The sequence below is a fragment of the Salvelinus alpinus genome, unplaced genomic scaffold, assembly GCF_045679555.1.
Source record: "Salvelinus alpinus unplaced genomic scaffold, SLU_Salpinus.1 scaffold_41, whole genome shotgun sequence".
In the NCBI taxonomy this organism is placed as follows: domain Eukaryota; kingdom Metazoa; phylum Chordata; class Actinopteri; order Salmoniformes; family Salmonidae; genus Salvelinus; species Salvelinus alpinus.
In genome coordinates, this window is record NW_027255982.1 from 1244049 (window position 1) to 1261992 (window position 17944).

General features: G+C 46.2%; 1 protein-coding gene across 8 annotated transcripts in view; it reads left to right on the forward strand.

The window, feature by feature from the left end:
- The window catches only part of LOC139567059 (lipopolysaccharide-responsive and beige-like anchor protein), a 351617-nt gene that overhangs the window by 238376 nt on the left and 95297 nt on the right, over positions 1-17944 (forward strand). For all 8 annotated transcript variants that reach the window (XM_071388496.1, XM_071388499.1, XM_071388500.1 and 5 more), the window contains 5 exons: positions 759-876; positions 1125-1227; positions 8003-8118; positions 8421-8533; positions 15558-15698. In XM_071388496.1, coding sequence (XP_071244597.1) covers positions 759-876; positions 1125-1227; positions 8003-8118; positions 8421-8533; positions 15558-15698 — 591 coding nt within the window. The remainder of the gene's footprint in view (positions 1-758; positions 877-1124; positions 1228-8002; positions 8119-8420; positions 8534-15557; positions 15699-17944) is intronic.

Consider the following 17944-nt stretch of genomic DNA (forward strand, 5'->3'; position numbering starts at 1 on the left):
GTCTAAATTACTGATGAGCTTTTAGTGAACTAAATGTCTGCCTCGTCCATCCCTCCCTCCCCTCCTCCCTCTGAATAGGGCTCATTCTCTCGTTAAAGGAATCGCTTTTTCATGGAGGCTGATCAATATTACACATTAATCCTGCTGTTCGGGACAACGCGTCATTTGGCTGTGATGAATGAACCTTCTCTCCTTTCTCTTCTTCTCTTCTTCTTCTCTCCTCTCTTCTTCTTCTCTCCTCTCTCTTCTTCTTCTTCTCTCCTCTCTCTCTCCTCTCTCCTCTCTCCTTCTCTCTCCTCTCTCCTCTTGTCTTTTCTCTTCTCTCTTCTCTCCTCTTGTCTCTTCTCTTCCTCTCTCTTCTTCTTCTCTCCTTCTCTCCTCTCTTCTTCTTCTCTCCTCTCTCCTTCTCTCTCCTTCTCTCTTCTCCTTCTCTCCTCTCTCCTTCTCTCTTCTCCTTCTCTCCTCTCTCCTTCTCTCTCCTCTCTCCTTCTCTCTCCTTCTCTCCTCTTGTCTCTTCTCTCCTCTCTCCTTCTCTCCTCTTGTCTCTTCTCTCTTCTCTCCTATTCTCTCTTGTCTCTTCTCTCTTCTCTCCTATTCTCTCTTGTCTCTTCTCTCTTCCTCTCTCTTCTTTCTTTCTGTCTCTTCTCCTCTTTTCTTCTTTCTTCTTTTACTACTTTCTTATCTCCTGTCTTTGCTCACCTCTCACCCTCATACTTTTCCTCCCTCTCTCCTCTCCTTACCACTCCTCTCCTCTCCAGATCCTAACCTACACAGAGGGCCTCCATGGTAAATGGCTGTTCACAGAGATCAGGGCTGTCTTCTCCAGACGTTACTTGCTACAGAACACTGCTCTGGAGATTTTCATGGCCAACAGAAGTAAGACCCACAACCATCAGATTTTATTCTAATATTATTCAGTAGAATCACAACCCTTAAATTATGACATGAGTTTGGATTTGAATCTGAAAGACAAATGAGTGAAATGTATCTTTGCCAGGATCTTTTTGAAAGAGTATAGATTTGATGTTGGGATTTATTTCTATATTATTTTGAATTTGAAGCGGCTCCATTATTTGTGGAAACCGAGCCATGGATTGACAGAACTTGTTTGCCTTCCTCTGTAGCTGCGGTCATGTTCAACTTCCCAGATGCAGGCACGGTCAAGAAGGTGGTCCAATGCCTCCCTCGCGTGGGGGTGGGCACCAACTTTGGCCTCCCACAGACCAGGTCAGTCTATCTCTTTCTATTTTGTTCTCTCTCTCTCTCTCTCTCGCTCTCTCTCCATCTTCCTGCGGTGGAGGGTTGGTATGTGTTCATACCCACTTTGTCTCGTCAGCTGACACTAAACACTTGTGGGCTTAGCGTGTAACACTGGCATTTCACGTGTCACAACGTCACGCTTCAGCACGTTCTGAGAAAACCACCACAGAAAGAGTGGAAAACACACACACAGACACACACATATATACACACACACACAGTCCAAGGTATAGAGTGGGCACCCCCCCCCCCAACTCTCTCCCTCTTCTCCTCTTGCCTTCTTATGACTGCATGTCTGCAGTACCCTGCCATAGCCAAGTCCAACCTGTGTACTGCACTGTCATGGCTGTAGCCAAGCCAAAGACAGAATGGAAATTGAGAAATGTCCAAGAAAATTCCCAAGGAGTATCCCAGTGTTTTGCTGCATAGTTGGCGTGATAGTGATATGGACCATCCATTTTGTAACCCATGAGAGTGTTGAAATGTGTGTTTTTGTAAGAGTCAGATTGTGTGTATCTGTTTGTTTTTGTGTCCTGTGTGTTTGTGCGTGCTTGAGGGAGGGAGGGAGGGAGGGTGTCAGTCCCATTAATCAACATGGTGTAGCTCAGCCTGGGGGCACTGTGTCTCTTTTGACCTGGATACAACTGTACAGCCCAGTCCTGTTCTCACATCATCACTACTCCCTCAGCATTACATTATACAGCCTTTACCACAACCTACAGTACCTCTACCTCACACTATGTTTACCACAACCTACAGTACCTTTACCTCACAATATGTTTACCACAACCTACAGTACCTTTACCTCACACTATGTTTACCACAACCTGCAGTGCCTCTACCTCACACTATAATGTTTACCACAACCTACAGTACCTCTACCTCACAATATGTTTACCACAACCTACAGTACCTTTACCTCACACTATGTTTACCACAACCTACAGTACCTCTACCTCACACTATAATGTTTACCACAACCTGCAGTACCTCTACCTCACACTATAATGTTTACCACAGCCTGCAGTACCTCTACCTCACACTATGTTTACCACAACCTACAGTACCTTTACCTCACACTATGTTTACCACAACCTGCAGTACCTCTACCTCACACTATAATGTTTACCACAACCTGCAGTACCTCTACCTCACACTATAATGTTTACCACAACCTGCAGTACCTCTACCTCACACTATAATGTTTACCACAACCTGCAGTACTTCTACCTCACACTATAATGTTTACCACAACCTACAGTACCTCTACCTCACACTATGTTTACCACAACCTGCAGTACCTCTACCTCACACTATAATGTTTACCACAACCTACCTTACCTCTACCTCACACTATAATGTTTACCACAACCTACAGTACCTCTACCTCACACTATAATGTTTACGACAACCTGCAGTACCTCTACCTCACACTATAATGTTTACCACAACCTGCAGTACCTCTACCTCACACTATAATGTTTACGACAACCTGCAGTACCTCTACCTCACACTATAATGTTTACGACAACTTACAGTACCTCTACCTCACACTGTAATGTTTACCACAACCTACAATACCTCTACCTCACACTGTAATGTTTACCACAACTTACAGTACCTCTACCTCACACTGTAATGTTTACCACAATTTACAGTACCTCTACCTCACACTATAATGTTTACCACAACTTACAGTACCTCTATCTCACACTATAATGTTTACCACAACCTGCAGTACCTCTATCTCACACTATAATGTTTACCACAACCTGCAGTGCCTCTACCTCACACTATAATGTTTACCACAACCTGCAGTACCTCTACCTCACACTATAATGTTTACCACAACCTGCAGTGCCTCTACCTCACACTATAATGTTTACCACAACCTGCAGTGCCTCTACCTCACACTATAATGTTTACCACAACCTGCAGTACCTCTACCTCACACTATGTTTACCCCAACCTGCAGTACCTTTACCTCACACTATGTTTACCACAACCTGCAGTACCTCTACCTCACACTATAATGTTTACCACAACCTGCAGTACCTCTACCTCACACTATAATGTTTACCACAACCTGCAGTACCTCTACCTCACACTATAATGTTTACCACAACCTACAGTACCTCTACCTCACAATATGTTTACCACAACCTACAGTACCTTTACCTCACACTATGTTTACCACAACCTGCTGTACCTCTACCTCACACTATAATGTTTACCACAGCCTGCAGTACCTCTACCTCACACTATGTTTACCACAACCTACAGTACCTTTACCTCACACTATGTTTACCACAACCTGCAGTACCTCTACCTCACACTATAATGTTTACCACAACCTGCAGTACCTCTACCTCACACTATAATGTTTACCACAACCTGCAGTACCTCTACCTCACACTATAATGTTTACCACAACCTGCAGTACCTCTACCTCACACTATAATGTTTACCACAACCTGCAGTACCTCTACCTCACACTATAATGTTTACCACAACCTGCAGTACCTCTACCTCACACTATGTTTACCACAACCTGCAGTACCTCTACCTCACACTATAATGTTTACCACAGCCTGCAGTACCTCTACCTCACAATATGTTTACCACAACCTACAGTACCTCTACCTCACACTATAATGTTTACCACAGCCTGCAGTACCTCTACCTCACACTATAATGTTTACCACAACCTGCAGTACCTCTACCTCACACTATAATGTTTACCACAGCCTGCAGTACCTCTACCTCACAATATGTTTACCACAACCTACAGTACCTCAACCTCACACTATGTTTACCACAACCTACAGTACCTCTACCTCACACTGTAATGTTTACCACAACCTACAGTACCTCTACCTCACACTATAATGTTTACCACAACCTACAGTACCTCTACCTCACACTATAATGTTTACCACAACCTACAGTACCTCTACCTCACACTATAATGTTTACCACAACCTACAGTACCTCTACCTCACACTATAATGTTTACCACAACCTACAGTACCTCTACCTCACACTATAATGTTTACCACAACCTACAGTACCTCTACCTCACACTATAATGTTTACCACAACCTGCAGTACCTATACCTCACAATATGTTTACCACAACCTGCAGTACCTCTACCTCACACTGTAATGTTTACCACAACCTGCAGTACCTCTACCTCACACTATAATGTTTACCACAACCTACAGTACCTCTACCTCACACTATAATGTTTACCACAACCTACAGTACCTCTACCTCACACTATAATGTTTACCACAACCTACAGTACCTCTACCTCACACTATGTTTACCACAGCCTGCAGTACCTCTACCTCACACTATGTTTACCACAGCCTGCAGTACCTCTACCTCACCCTATAATGTTTACCACAACCTGCAGTACCTCTACCTCGCCCTATAATGTTTACCACAACCTACAGTACCTCTACCTCACACTATAATGTTTACCACAACCTGCAGTACTTCTACCTCACACTATAATGTTTACCACAACCTGCAGTACTTCTACCTCACACTATAATGTTTACCACAACCTACAGTACCTCTACCTCACACTATAATGTTTACCACAACCTACCTTACCTCTACCTCACACTATAATGTTTACCACAACCTACAGTACCTCTACCTCACACTATAATGTTTACGACAACCTGCAGTACCTCTACCTCACACTATAATGTTTACCACAACCTGCAGTACCTCTACCTCACACTATAATGTTTACGACAACCTGCAGTACCTCTACCTCACACTATAATGTTTACCACAACTTACAGTACCTCTACCTCACACTGTAATGTTTACCACAATTTACAGTACCTCTACCTCACACTATAATGTTTACCACAACTTACAGTACCTCTATCTCACACTATAATGTTTACCACAACCTGCAGTACCTCTATCTCACACTATAATGTTTACCACAACCTGCAGTGCCTCTACCTCACACTATAATGTTTACCACAACCTGCAGTACCTCTACCTCACACTATAATGTTTACCACAACCTGCAGTACCTCTACCTCACACTATAATGTTTACCACAACCTGCAGTGCCTCTACCTCACACTATAATGTTTACCACAACCTGCAGTACCTCTACCTCACACTATGTTTACCCCAACCTGCAGTACCTTTACCTCACACTATGTTTACCACAACCTGCAGTACCTCTACCTCACACTATAATGTTTACCACAACCTGCAGTACCTCTACCTCACACTATAATGTTTACCACAACCTGCAGTACCTCTACCTCACACTATAATGTTTACCACAACCTGCAGTACCTTTACCTCACACTATGTTTACCACAACCTGCAGTACCTCTACCTCACAATATGATGTTTACCACAACCTGCAGTACCTCTACCTCACACTATGTTTACCACAACCTGCAGTACCTCTACCTCACAATATGATGTTTACCACAACCTGCAGTACATCTACCTCACACTATAATGTTTACCACAACCTGCAGTACCTCTACCTCACACTATAATGTTTACCACAACCGGCAGTACCTCTACCTCACACTATAATGTTTACCACAACCGGCAGTACCTCTACCTCACACTATGTTTACCACAACCTACAGTACCTCTACCTCACACTATGTTTACCACAACATCACATCCACACCAGTGTTGCAATAACATTTCCCTAACATTCAGTGAGTTTTCTTTAGGTATATCGACTACCTAGGCTTCACCCCAACCTCTCTTTCACTATACATTAATGTCTCAAAAACGTTGGACCTAACATTCAGACAGCATTTTAAGTACCTATAAAGAAACAAGATTTCCCTAGCATTTGTCCTCTGGCCTAACCTTCATATGGTTTAGCATTTGATCAAGACAAAGTAGATTGTGGACTCCAGGAAAAGGAGGACCAAGCACGCCCCTGTTCTCATCGACGGGGCTGTAGTGGAGCAGGTTGAGAGCTTCGAGTTCCTTGGTGTCCACAACACCAACAAACTAACATGGTCCAAGCACACCTAGAAAGTCGTGAAGAGAGCACGACAAAACCTATTCCCCCTCAGGAGACTGAAAAGACTTGGCATGGGTCCTCAGATCTTCAAAAGGTTCTACAGCTGCACCATCGAGAGCATCCTGACCGGTTGCATCACTGCCTGGTATGGCAACTGTTCGGCCTCTGACCGCAAGGCACCTCAGAGGGTAGTGCGTATGGCCCAGTACATCACTGGGGCCAAGCTTCCTGCCATCCAGGACCTCTATACCAGGCGGTGTCAGGGGAAGGCCCTAAAAATTGTCAGAGACTCCAGCCATCCTAGTTATAGACTGTTCTCTCTGCTACCACACGACAAACTATACCAGAGCGTCAAGTCTAGGTCCAAGAGGCTTCTAAACAGCTTCTACCCCCAAGCCATAACTCCTGAACATCTAGTCAAATGGCTACCCAGACTATTTGCATTGCCCTCCCCCCTCTCCTTTTACACTGCTGCTACTCTCTGTTATCTATGCATAGCCACTTTAATAACTCTACCTACATATACATATTACCTCAACTACCTTGACTAACCTGTACCCCCGCACATTGACTCTGTACCGGTACCCCCTGTATATATCCTCGCTATTATTTTACTGCTGCTCATTAATTTCTTCTTCTTATTATGTTTAACTGCATTGTTGGTTAAGGGATTTTAAGTAAGCATTTCACTGTAAGATCTACACCTGTTGTATTCCACGCATGTGACACATAAGATTTGATTTGATTTTAGCTGCCTTGTATATAACTCAGATGTTGCCCTAACGTTTGTTCAGTGTTTTGAATCTATAAACTGGGAGTTGTAAAGGGGTTATTGTGACTTTCTGCCGGCCTAATGACTATAATCTCACACTGTGACAGTGATTCATTCCATAATTTGCCTTTGTTGTTATTGGATTGGGGGTCATTTGTTTAAGTCCCCCAGCATACATCATGCTCCGGGGGCCTGCGTGTGTGTGTGTTACCGCAACACGCGGGGGGATCAGTGTGTGTATCTGCGTGCGAAGAATTAACCCTTCTCATTGCATATTTTTCTTTTTCATTCAGTGTGCCTAAATATCAATACATATTTCATATTGGAACATTTGAATTTAGAGACTTTACTAAGGCCGTGGACTGAATCAGTTTAATTATTGAAGTTGGACATCTTGAAACACACCAATCCTCTGTTATTAGGTTATGTTTTCATAATTCACAGTGGGTCTGAAGTGTTTTTCTTTGAAAGTGTTGTCAATGTCTTGTTTGCCAGCACTTACGGACTGGCATAAAGCCCGGTATCTAACCAGAGAGCCCGGTATCTAACCAGAGAGCCCGGTATCTAACCAGAAGAGCCCGGTATCTAACCAGAGAGCCCGGTATCTAACCAGAAGAGCCCGGTATCTAACCAGAAGAGCCCGGTATCTAACCAGAGAGCCCGGTATCTAACCAGAAGAGCCCGGTATCTAACCAGAAGAGCCCGGTATCTAACCAGAAGAGCCCGGTATCTAACCAGAAGAGCCCGGTATCTAACCAGAAGAGCCCGGTATCTAACCAGAAGAGCCCGGTATCTAACCAGAAGAGCCCGGTATCTAACCAGAAGAGCCCGGTATCTAACCAGAAGAACCCGGTATCTAACCAGAAGAGCCCGGTATCTATCTAACCAGAGAGCGCGGCATCTAACCAGACAGTGTGTGTTCCCCCTCCTCCAGGCGTATCTCCCAGGCCAGTCCCAAGCAGCTCTACAAGGCCTCCAACATGACCCAGCGCTGGCAGCGCAGAGAGATCTCCAACTTTGAGTACCTGATCTTCCTCAACACCATCTCTGGTAAGACCAGTGTTACCCCACTGTCAATGGACTGTCACCATAGGGAATGACAACACACCCAGCTATTATGAACATACGTGGTCAATGATGTAAACTCTGTTTGGCCAACATGGTTTCATCCTCTGACTTCATTTTCTTCATAGTTTAGTTAAAATATATTCCACATTTAAGCTCTAATTGAAAAGGGAGTCTGGTGTCCAGACATTTAGATTACTAGACATGTTCCGTTCTAGAAGTTTGATGATGATGTTGACTAATTTGAGACTGTTGTGACCACTCCCCCTATGTCTCCCTCCCTCCAGGCCGTACGTACAACGACCTGAATCAGTACCCCGTCTTCCCCTGGGTCATCACGAACTACGACACTGAAGACCTGGACCTCACTCTGCCCAGCAACTACAGAGACCTGTCCAAGGTAACACACCCACGCACACTTAGGAAGAAAGAGACGCGTCGCTGAAGACAGGTTCTCTGTGACTAGCTGAGTCAGCGCTGATGGAAAGTCCTATAAGGTAGTAGGCTATGAGGGAGTATGTAGGGGAGTTGTGGCTGGAATGATTAGCAGGCTGTTTGTTAATCACTGCCCACTCCCCTGGCCTGAGTAGTGGCTGTGTAATTGCGATTGATCATAGTTAAGTAAGACGTCTCTTTAATCACTGGGTGCTGATAGCCATCTCTGTACAACACACAGCAGAGAGGAAAGAACATCTCTCTCTCTCTCTCTCCCCCCCCCCCCACTGGCTAAAGGCGTCCTCATACATAGGTTTGATTTGCTCCTAGCAGAACTTGGCTAGGTGAAGTGAACGTCTTTCATGTGCAAAACTCCATTCTTTTCTAATTGAAGTCAGTCTGAAGCCCCCTCCCGCCGCTTCCTCTGAAGTAAAGGAATGCTCTCTACAGATGATTAAGAACAATGGAAGATGTCTTACTCTCCCCTCCTGATGCTTTTAAAACACACACACACTTTTAAAAGGCCCATCTCCAAAGCCTGCCAGTCGCAGCAGCCCCAGAACGGCCATTAATTATGTGTAATGGCGCCCAATGGTGGGAGGACAGAGGATTACTTTGAGAGTGAGATGATGGAGCGCCCGTGTCTGGCTTAAACCAAAATGGCAGAATAAATCAGCCGGACCACAGGAAACAACAGGCATGTGCAGTAATGGACAGGCAGAGTATACCTGGGCAGTAATGCACTCTAGAGCCACACAGAGATGGCCATTCACTTCTAATGGTGCGTCTGGCCCAAGTCTGCCCTGGCTGGCAAAGGATTCTGAGGTAGAGGTGGAATGCAGCAGCGTCCATCTTGCTATGACTGAGGATGGATTCAGCTGGAGTGAATGCATGCTCTCTTGAAAAGACTTCTCTGGCCTTTTTGTGAACTGTCATTGCCATAACTGCTTCTCGACTTCCATACACACCCACACACTCATCCTGTCATACCCATCAACACCGTCCTCCAAGTAGTCCTCCTTTGACCAGTCCTCCCATCGCCGTTTCTCTCTCTCTACCTTGCTTGTGTAGTGTTTCCCACCATGCGGCTGTGTACTCGCCCCCCCCTCGCTCTGTTTATTTGTGCTTCATTTTGCCCACTAGGCTGACACATGACAGCCATAGCAGCCTCTCTCCCCTCCTCCTGCCCCCCTCATCCCCCTCTTCCTCCAGAGTTTGGACAGCTCAGCCTCTGTGCTCAGTCGAGCCTCAACGCCCCAGGGAGAAACTGAGCAGCAGAGAGAGGGAGGGAATGAGATAGAACAAGGGGAGAGAGAGTGAGAACGACAGAACAAGGGGAGAGAGAGTGAGAACGACAGAACAAGGGGAGAGAGAGTGAGAACGACAGAACAAGGGGAGAGAGAGTGAGAACGACAGAACAAGGGGCGAGAGAGTGAGAACGACAGAACAAGGGGCGAGAGAGTGAGAACGACAGAACAAGGGGAGAGAGAGGGAGAACGACAGAACAAGGGGAGAGAGAGGGAGAACGACAGAACAAGGGGAGAGAGAGTGAGAACGACAGAACAAGGGGAGAGAGAGTGAGAACGACAGAACAAGGGGAGAGAGAGGGAGAACGACAGAACAAGGGGAGAGAGAGGGAGAACGACAGAACAGGGGGAGAGAGAGGGAGAACGACAGAACAGGGGGAGAGAGAGGGAGAACGACAGAACAGGGGGAGAGAGAGGGAGAACGACAGAACAGGGGGAGAGAGAGGGAGAACGACAGAACAAGGGGAGAGAGAGGGAGAACGACAGAACAAGGGGAGAGAGAGGGAGAACGACAGAACAAGGGGAGAGAGAGGGAGAACGACAGAACAAGGGGAGAGAGAGGGAGAACGACAGAACAAGGGGAGAGAGAGGGAGAACGACAGAACAAGGGGAGAGAGAGGGAGAACGACAGAACAAGGGGAGAGAGAGGGAGAACGACAGAACAAGGGGAGAGAGAGGGAGAACGACAGAACAAGGGGAGAGAGAGGGAGAACGACAGAACAAGGGGAGAGAGAGGGAGAACGACAGAACAAGGGGAGAGAGAGGGAGAACGACAGAACAAGGGGAGAGAGAGGGAGAACGACAGAACAAGGGGAGAGAGAGGGAGAACGACAGAACAAGGGGAGAGAGAGGGAGAACGACAGAACAAGGGGAGAGAGAGGGAGAACGACAGAACAAGGGGAGAGAGAGGGAGAACGACAGAACAAGGGGGGAGAGAGAGAGGGAGAACGACAGAACAAGGGGAGAGAGAGGGGGAGAACGACAGAACAAGGGGAGAGAGAGTGAGAACGACAGAACAAGGGGGGAGAGAGGGAGAACGACAGAACAAGGGGAAGGAAGAGGGAGAATGACAGAACAAGGGGAGAGAGAGGGAGAACGACAGAACAAGGGGAGAGAGAGGGAGAACGACAGAACAAGGGGAGAGAGAGGGAGAACGACAGAACAAGGGGAGAGAGAGGGAGAACGACAGAACAAGGGGAGAGAGAGGGAGAACGACAGAACAAGGGGAGAGAGAGGGAGAACGACAGAACAAGGGGAGAGAGAGGGAGAACGACAGAACAAGGGGAGAGAGAGGGAGAACGACAGAACAAGGGGAGAGAGAGGGAGAACGACAGAACAAGGGGAGAGAGAGGGAGAACGACAGAACAAGGGGAGAGAGAGGGAGAACGACAGAACAAGGGGAGAGAGAGGGAGAACGACAGAACAGGGGGGGAGAGAGGGAGAACGACAGAACAAGGGGGGAGCGAGAGAGGGAGAACGACAGAACAAGGGGGGAGAGAGGGGGAGAACGACAGAACAAGGGGAGAGAGAGGGGGAGAACGACAGAACAAGTGGAGAGAGAGTGAGAACGACAGAACAAGGGGGGAGAGAGGGAGAACGACAGAACAAGGGGAAGGAAGAGGGAGAGAGAGGGAGAACGACAGAACAAGGGGAAGGAGGAGAGGAGTGTGGGCAGACTTTTTTGTTTCACCCCCTCTCTCTCTGCCTCTCTGTATCCCTCTCTACTCTCTCTGCCTCCCTCATCCCCCCATTCTCATTGAAGAGCGAGGGAGTGAAGGAAGGAGAGACGCGGGGCCGACCAATCTTTACTCCACCAGTTTTCTTCATGCTGTTGACATGGTGTGATATCAGTGTGTGACCAGTGGAGCGTGGCAGACTGCATCGTCTGGGAAAGGACAGCCGCTCCGACACGCGGTACTCCTCCTCTATTGGCTGCTCGTTTAGTTTGGTTCATCATAATCCCCCCTTCTGATATCTCTCCTTCTCTCTCTCCTCTTTTTCTCGGGGTTGGAGCGTTGGGCCAGTAACCGAAAGGTTGCTGGTTCGAATACCGGAGCCTACAAGGTGAACATAAAAAAAAAAAAAAAATCTGTCGCTGTGCCCTTGAGCAAGGCACTTAGCCCTAAATGCTCCAGGGTTGCTGTACAATGGCCGTGACCCTGGCCGTGACCCCGCTCCCTGCGGGTCTCTCAGGGAGAGTTGGGATATGCAACAAAACACTTTTCCATTATACCCTTGTGTGTAACAGGACAAATATACGCACCCCCCAAATTATGATTATTTTCAGTCTACCCTCCCTCCCTCCCCCTCTCATGTCGTGCTCTGCTTTGATAGAAACAGGTCATGCGAGAGCCCTGTGACATTGAGAGGCTGAAATTGCCACGAACGCCCGTGTGTCGCACACTGTCATGCGTGTGTGTGCGTTTGCGAGTGCATGTCCTCACAAATGTATGTTCCTTCTGTCAGAGCGATTCCGTGCATACCCCGGGGCTCTTTCTCATCCTAAACTCTAACCTCGGCCTGACATGAAACGCCAGCCCAGAGATAACATTGTAGTCACCACGATAAGGACACGGTCTTACACTAGACAACCTTAGTCCCTATCTAGTGCACTACTTTTGGACACTCCTTAGTAGTAGTAGGGCACTATGTTATGAATAGGGTGACGTTTGGGACGCACCCCTGCTCTAACATTGAGAGCATTTTTAAACAGGCAATTTGGAAGGACTCCTGAAACGGGATGCTTGAACGAGGTGTTGACCTGGACAGGTTTGGGGTCCTGTATTTGCAATGTAGAAAAATAACGCAGCTTTATATTGAGCGGTTCCCGGGCTCTCGTACTTTGGCACCGCGCGGGGGCTAATGGGGTATTGATTTCAAGATGCTTCCCATATGTTTTCTGACACCCCTCAAACACCACGTCATTCTCACTGTTTAAATAGGACATTATATATAAACAGTCCTCTCAAAACCACGGTTTGATTTATGTCTCAAGGCTCTCTGGCAAAGCTCAGACTGAGCCTTCCTAAATGAGCGATTTATTTAGTCAAATAATCCTTAAATGTGGAAACATTGTAGTTTGTTGTATCACTGCTGACCCTTATAATTTGGAGAGATGTAATGGTTAACTATATGCTACTGTCTGGTTTCTGCCCATCTTGATAGCATCTTTTGCCTTTGATGTCGTTGACATTTGAATTCAGATCGGAGAGGTTTACTGTAGGGAAAGATTGTTTGTATTATCCGGTTGACGTTAGATTTGATTTCGGTTCACTGTTGAATGATTTTATTTGTGTCTGTGATCAGAGTCCTTTGATAACATAAATCTCTATTTGATCTGCAAACAGTATATCAGCACAATAATGTGTTACTGTATGATGCATTTCCTGTTTTTCTAATATGTTAGAGGATTTAGCGTCACATAAAAGATTACACATCACCGACACCATCTTGTATAGTTTTTATTTTATTTAACCTTTATTTAACTAGGCACGTCAGTTAAGAACAAATTATTATTTACAATGACAACCTGCCCCGCCCAAACCCGGATGACGCTGGGCCAATTTGTGCACCGCCCTATGGATCTCCCAATCACGGCCGGTTGTGATACAGCCTGGAATCAAACCAGGGTCTGTAGTGACGCCTCTAGCATAGTTGAGTGGCTATGGGTAGCAGTTGGCTAGCATAGTACTTTATAAGTGTAAGCTAATTCTATGGTATAATAATGATGCTACAATAACCATTTCCCAACACCTTCCTAATCTACATTCTTTATGAACAACAGATAAAACCGTTATCCAAGATTAAAGTCTCCCATATTCTCCTCTTTGAAGCAGTAACACCATCTAACTCCGTCCATGGTTTATTCTAATCTCATTCCCATTCAAAGTCTAATTAAAAACAACGATAGCAGCTCATTTATCCGACCGCTCGTCAAAGCGCTATTCGCAGGCACCACCTGAACATATTAGCCCAATGGGCAGCGTTCACTCGATCAGAGTACTCCTCACCGGGGACGGCCCTGATGTACGACGCTGTCACCACCGCTCTATTGTACCGCCGCCCTCCTCGCCGCGCATCACTCTCCACCCGGCGGTAATTTACAGCAGTAAACAATGTAGAGTGTAGAGCACTCTCTCTCTTTCTCCCTCTCGTTCTTTCTCTCGTTCTCTCTCTCTCTCTCTCTCTCTCACGCTCTCTCTCCCTCTCTCTCTTGCGCTCTCGCTCTATTTTTCTCCCCCCCTCTCTATCCCCCTCTCTCCCACTCTCCCCTCTCTCTCTCTCTCTCTCTCTCCCGCCCCCCCTCCCTCTCTCTCTCTCTCTCTCTCTCCCTCTCTCTCTCTCTCTCTCTCTCTCTCTCTCTCTCTCGCCCCCCCCCTCTCTCTCTCTCTCTCTCTCCCGCCCCCCCTCCCTCTCTCTCTCTCTCCCGCTCTCTCTCTCTCTCTCTCTCTCTCTCTCTCTCTCTCTCTCTCTCTCTCTCTCTCTCTCTCTCCCGCCCCCCTCTCTCTCCCCCTCGCTCTCTCTCTTTTATTCTCGCTCTCATTGCAGTGCACTCATTCTCTTTTTTTTATTTTATATTCCTCTTCCAGCCTTTTCTTTTTTTAATGAGCTCTACGTTATTACGGCAATAAATCAGTCCAATCGTTGTACTGTATAATTCAGCGTGTGTACTCCCACCCCCAGTAGCCCTGGGTAAGCCAATAGTGTGTCACTGTCAGCCCAGCCCAGCACACTTTGTCGGCATGAGGCGGTGTGTGTGTTGGCGTGTGTGTGTTCCTGTTCTTTTCCGGTTGTTCGAGTATAAGGAAGGTAATTGGGTACGGTCTTGAATGGGTGCACCCTTGGATACAATCAGACACACACACACACACACCATTACACCCACCCGACACAGTAACAGCAGCATCAGATCAATAGCCTCTCCCCAGCCTGGACGAGGCCTCCCATGACAGCACTATGATATGAGAGAGGGCCTATCGATCCACCAGCCAGTGCGTCATCTTCAAAAGGCCATCATTCCATTACCATTGATCAGAGAGGAGGTGTGTTTGGAGCGAGGGATGAAGAGGAGGAGGGCTAATAGAAGACTAATAAAAATTGAATTGGGAAAAAAAGTGATTTCTATAAATGAGCATTTAAATAATAATCCAGGCTCAGGCAGGTATTGGTTTCTCTGAGATCAATGGAAAATTAATGCAACTGATCCATTTTTTAGACCCTCAATGGCGGCTGTGTCTCCAGACTAGTATATTAGCTACAGATTCATAAAAATGGAAAAAGGAACCTCCCGGCCCTTGCTATTGATGTTCCTAGGCCTCCTTTCATCGCAACACATTCGTTCTCTCTGACAGACTAGCTGTGTTTCAGGGCTATGAAGTGAAATGCACTCTGTTGGAATGGATTGATCCTCAAAACAACACAGCATCTAATATTCATTCGACGAACGCACAAAGGTTACCAACATCATTTGAATATATATGCCCTGTGTTTGAAGCAAAGTCTGCTCTCTGAAAGCTAAAAGAGTTCAATGTACTGTGTTATAAAATGTTTCTTTCTTCTTTTTGTACTGCTACTCTTTCTCTCTTTCTCTCTGTTTATGTTTTATCTCCATCTCTATCCGTGTCTATCAGTCTCTGTTGTAATAACATTGTATTAACATTTTACGTTTCTTTCTCCTCACAGCCCATTGGTGCCCTGAACCCCAAGAGGGCGGCGTTCTTCAACGACCGCTATGAATCCTGGGAGGACGACCAGGTGCCAAAGTTCCACTACGGAACCCATTACTCCACCTCCTCCTTCACCCAGATGTGGCTGCTGCGCATCGTAAGTTAACTACCCCCAACTATATCCACCCCACCTCCTCCCAAGTAGCCTAGCGGTTAGAGCGTCGGGGCCAGTAACCGAAATTTGTCACTGGTTCGAATACCCGAGCCGCCGAGGTGAAAACTTGACCCAAATTTTCTCCAGGATTGCCATACTGCTATGGCTCACCCTGTAAAACAACATTTCACTGCACCTATAGCCCGTAGGATTTAGGCCTTCATTTTTGTCACTGCTTTATGAAAAACAGATTACATTTAGAAATGAATGCATTACAGTTGCCACCTACCCGTCATGGTGTAATATTTACTACCTATTCATCATTAGACTTGTAGCACACGCCATTGCAGCTAATTGTTGTTTTCTAATTGTTTTCTAATCTAACTGTTGATACATAGAGAGTCAGGTTGATTTATGTCACAGTGAAATACAGGCTCCATCTACACGCTAACGTATGCACAGCGTATTGTCCCTGGCTGGCCTTGGTTATTTCTATGTTGTGCTGCTCGTAAAACAGAGAAGCAGCACGTCGAAGCTAAATTCATCATTTTTCTTTCTGTGTGTCTGCTTTGCAACATAAGAGGAACTCAGAAAATATATTTTTTTAATTAAGTCTTCAATTTAACTATGTTTAATGAGGGGCTATTATTCTGTACTATTTTTTTAACGTCTGCTTCTAAACTACTCAATCTAAAGATTTCATGAAGTTATCTTTCTCCCACGTGGTGCTTTTGATAGTGTTTTGTTATATTGGTCACTGTATGTAACCCTCATACAGCCAATATCAGACATCACTCTTTCTGTTCCATCCACAGGGGACCATTCCTGGCATACAGGGAGGGCTTCTAACCTTCTTCCAGGGCCCTTGAATTGTCCTGTAATTGTCCCAGTAGCTCCCTATGGAAACAACCATTGATCCCATCACATCATTAGCTGGCTTATTGCTGGCTTATTTTAAATCCACTTTACCAAATGCGCTTCAATTCAAGTGTCAATGTATAGATGGGATAGGAAGCCCAAATGAACACTAAGGCAGACCTTAAAAATCCCGCTCCTGTATTCAAAATCATCTCAGAGTCAAAGTGCTGATCTAGAATCAGGTCCCCCCCTGTCCATATAATCGTATTCATTATGAAACTGATCCTAGATCAGTACTCATACTCTGAGTTCATTTTGGACTCTTTCTGAGGGACGGGCTGTTGTTTCAGAGGGACGGGCTGTTGTTTCAGAGGGACGGGCTGTTGTTTCAGAGGGACGGGCTGTTGTTTCAGAGGGACGGGCTGTTGTTTCAGAGGCACGGGCTGTTGTTTCAGAGGGACGGGCTGTTGTTTCAGAGGGACGGGCTGTTGTTTCAGAGGGACGGGCTGTTGTTTCAGAGGGACGGGCTGTTGTTTCAGAGGGACGGGCTGTTGTTTCAGAGGGACGGGCTGTTGTTTCAGAGGGCCGGGCTGTTGTCTCTGAGGGCCGGGCTGTTGTCTCTGAGGGCCGGGCTGTTGTCTCTGAGGGCCGGGCTGTTGTCTCTGAGGGCCGGGCTGTTGTCTCTGAGGGCCGGGCTGTTGTCTCTGAGGGCCGGGCTGTTGATCGACACAAGCAAGATTAAGCGTGATTAGAAACGCACCAATAACACACCTCTACAGGCTTTACAGCCACACAGTGACGCCTGCCGTTCATTTCAGTGGTTTGTGACAGTGTCAACAAGTCAGACAATCTGTCGTCGTTGCATTGAGGGTATTAGCTGTAAGATATTACCTTAAAAAGCAACTTATGGAAATGTAGATTACAGAAATGTAAAGCCAGATTTGAGTGTTGTTGCAAAACATGTGTTTTTAGCCAATAGCAAACGCTGTTATTTTTGGTAATATACACAGTGAACTTCAGTACATACACTGAGTGTACAAAACATTAAGAACACCTGCTCTTTCCATGACATAGACTAACCAGGTGAAAGCTATGATCCCTTATTGATGTCACTTGTTAAATCCACTTAAATAAGTGTAGATGAAGGGGAGGAGACAGATTAATAAGGGATGTTTAAGCCTTGAGACAATTGAGACATGGATTGTGTATGTGTGCCATTCAGAGGGTGAATGGAAAGACTAAATAGTGCTTTTTAACAGGGTATGGTAGTTGGTGCCAGGCGCACCGGTTTGTGTCAAGAACTGCAACGCTGCTGGGTTTTTCACACTCAATAGTTTCCTGTGTGTTTCAAGAATGTTCCACCTCCCAAAGGATATCCAGCCAACTTGACA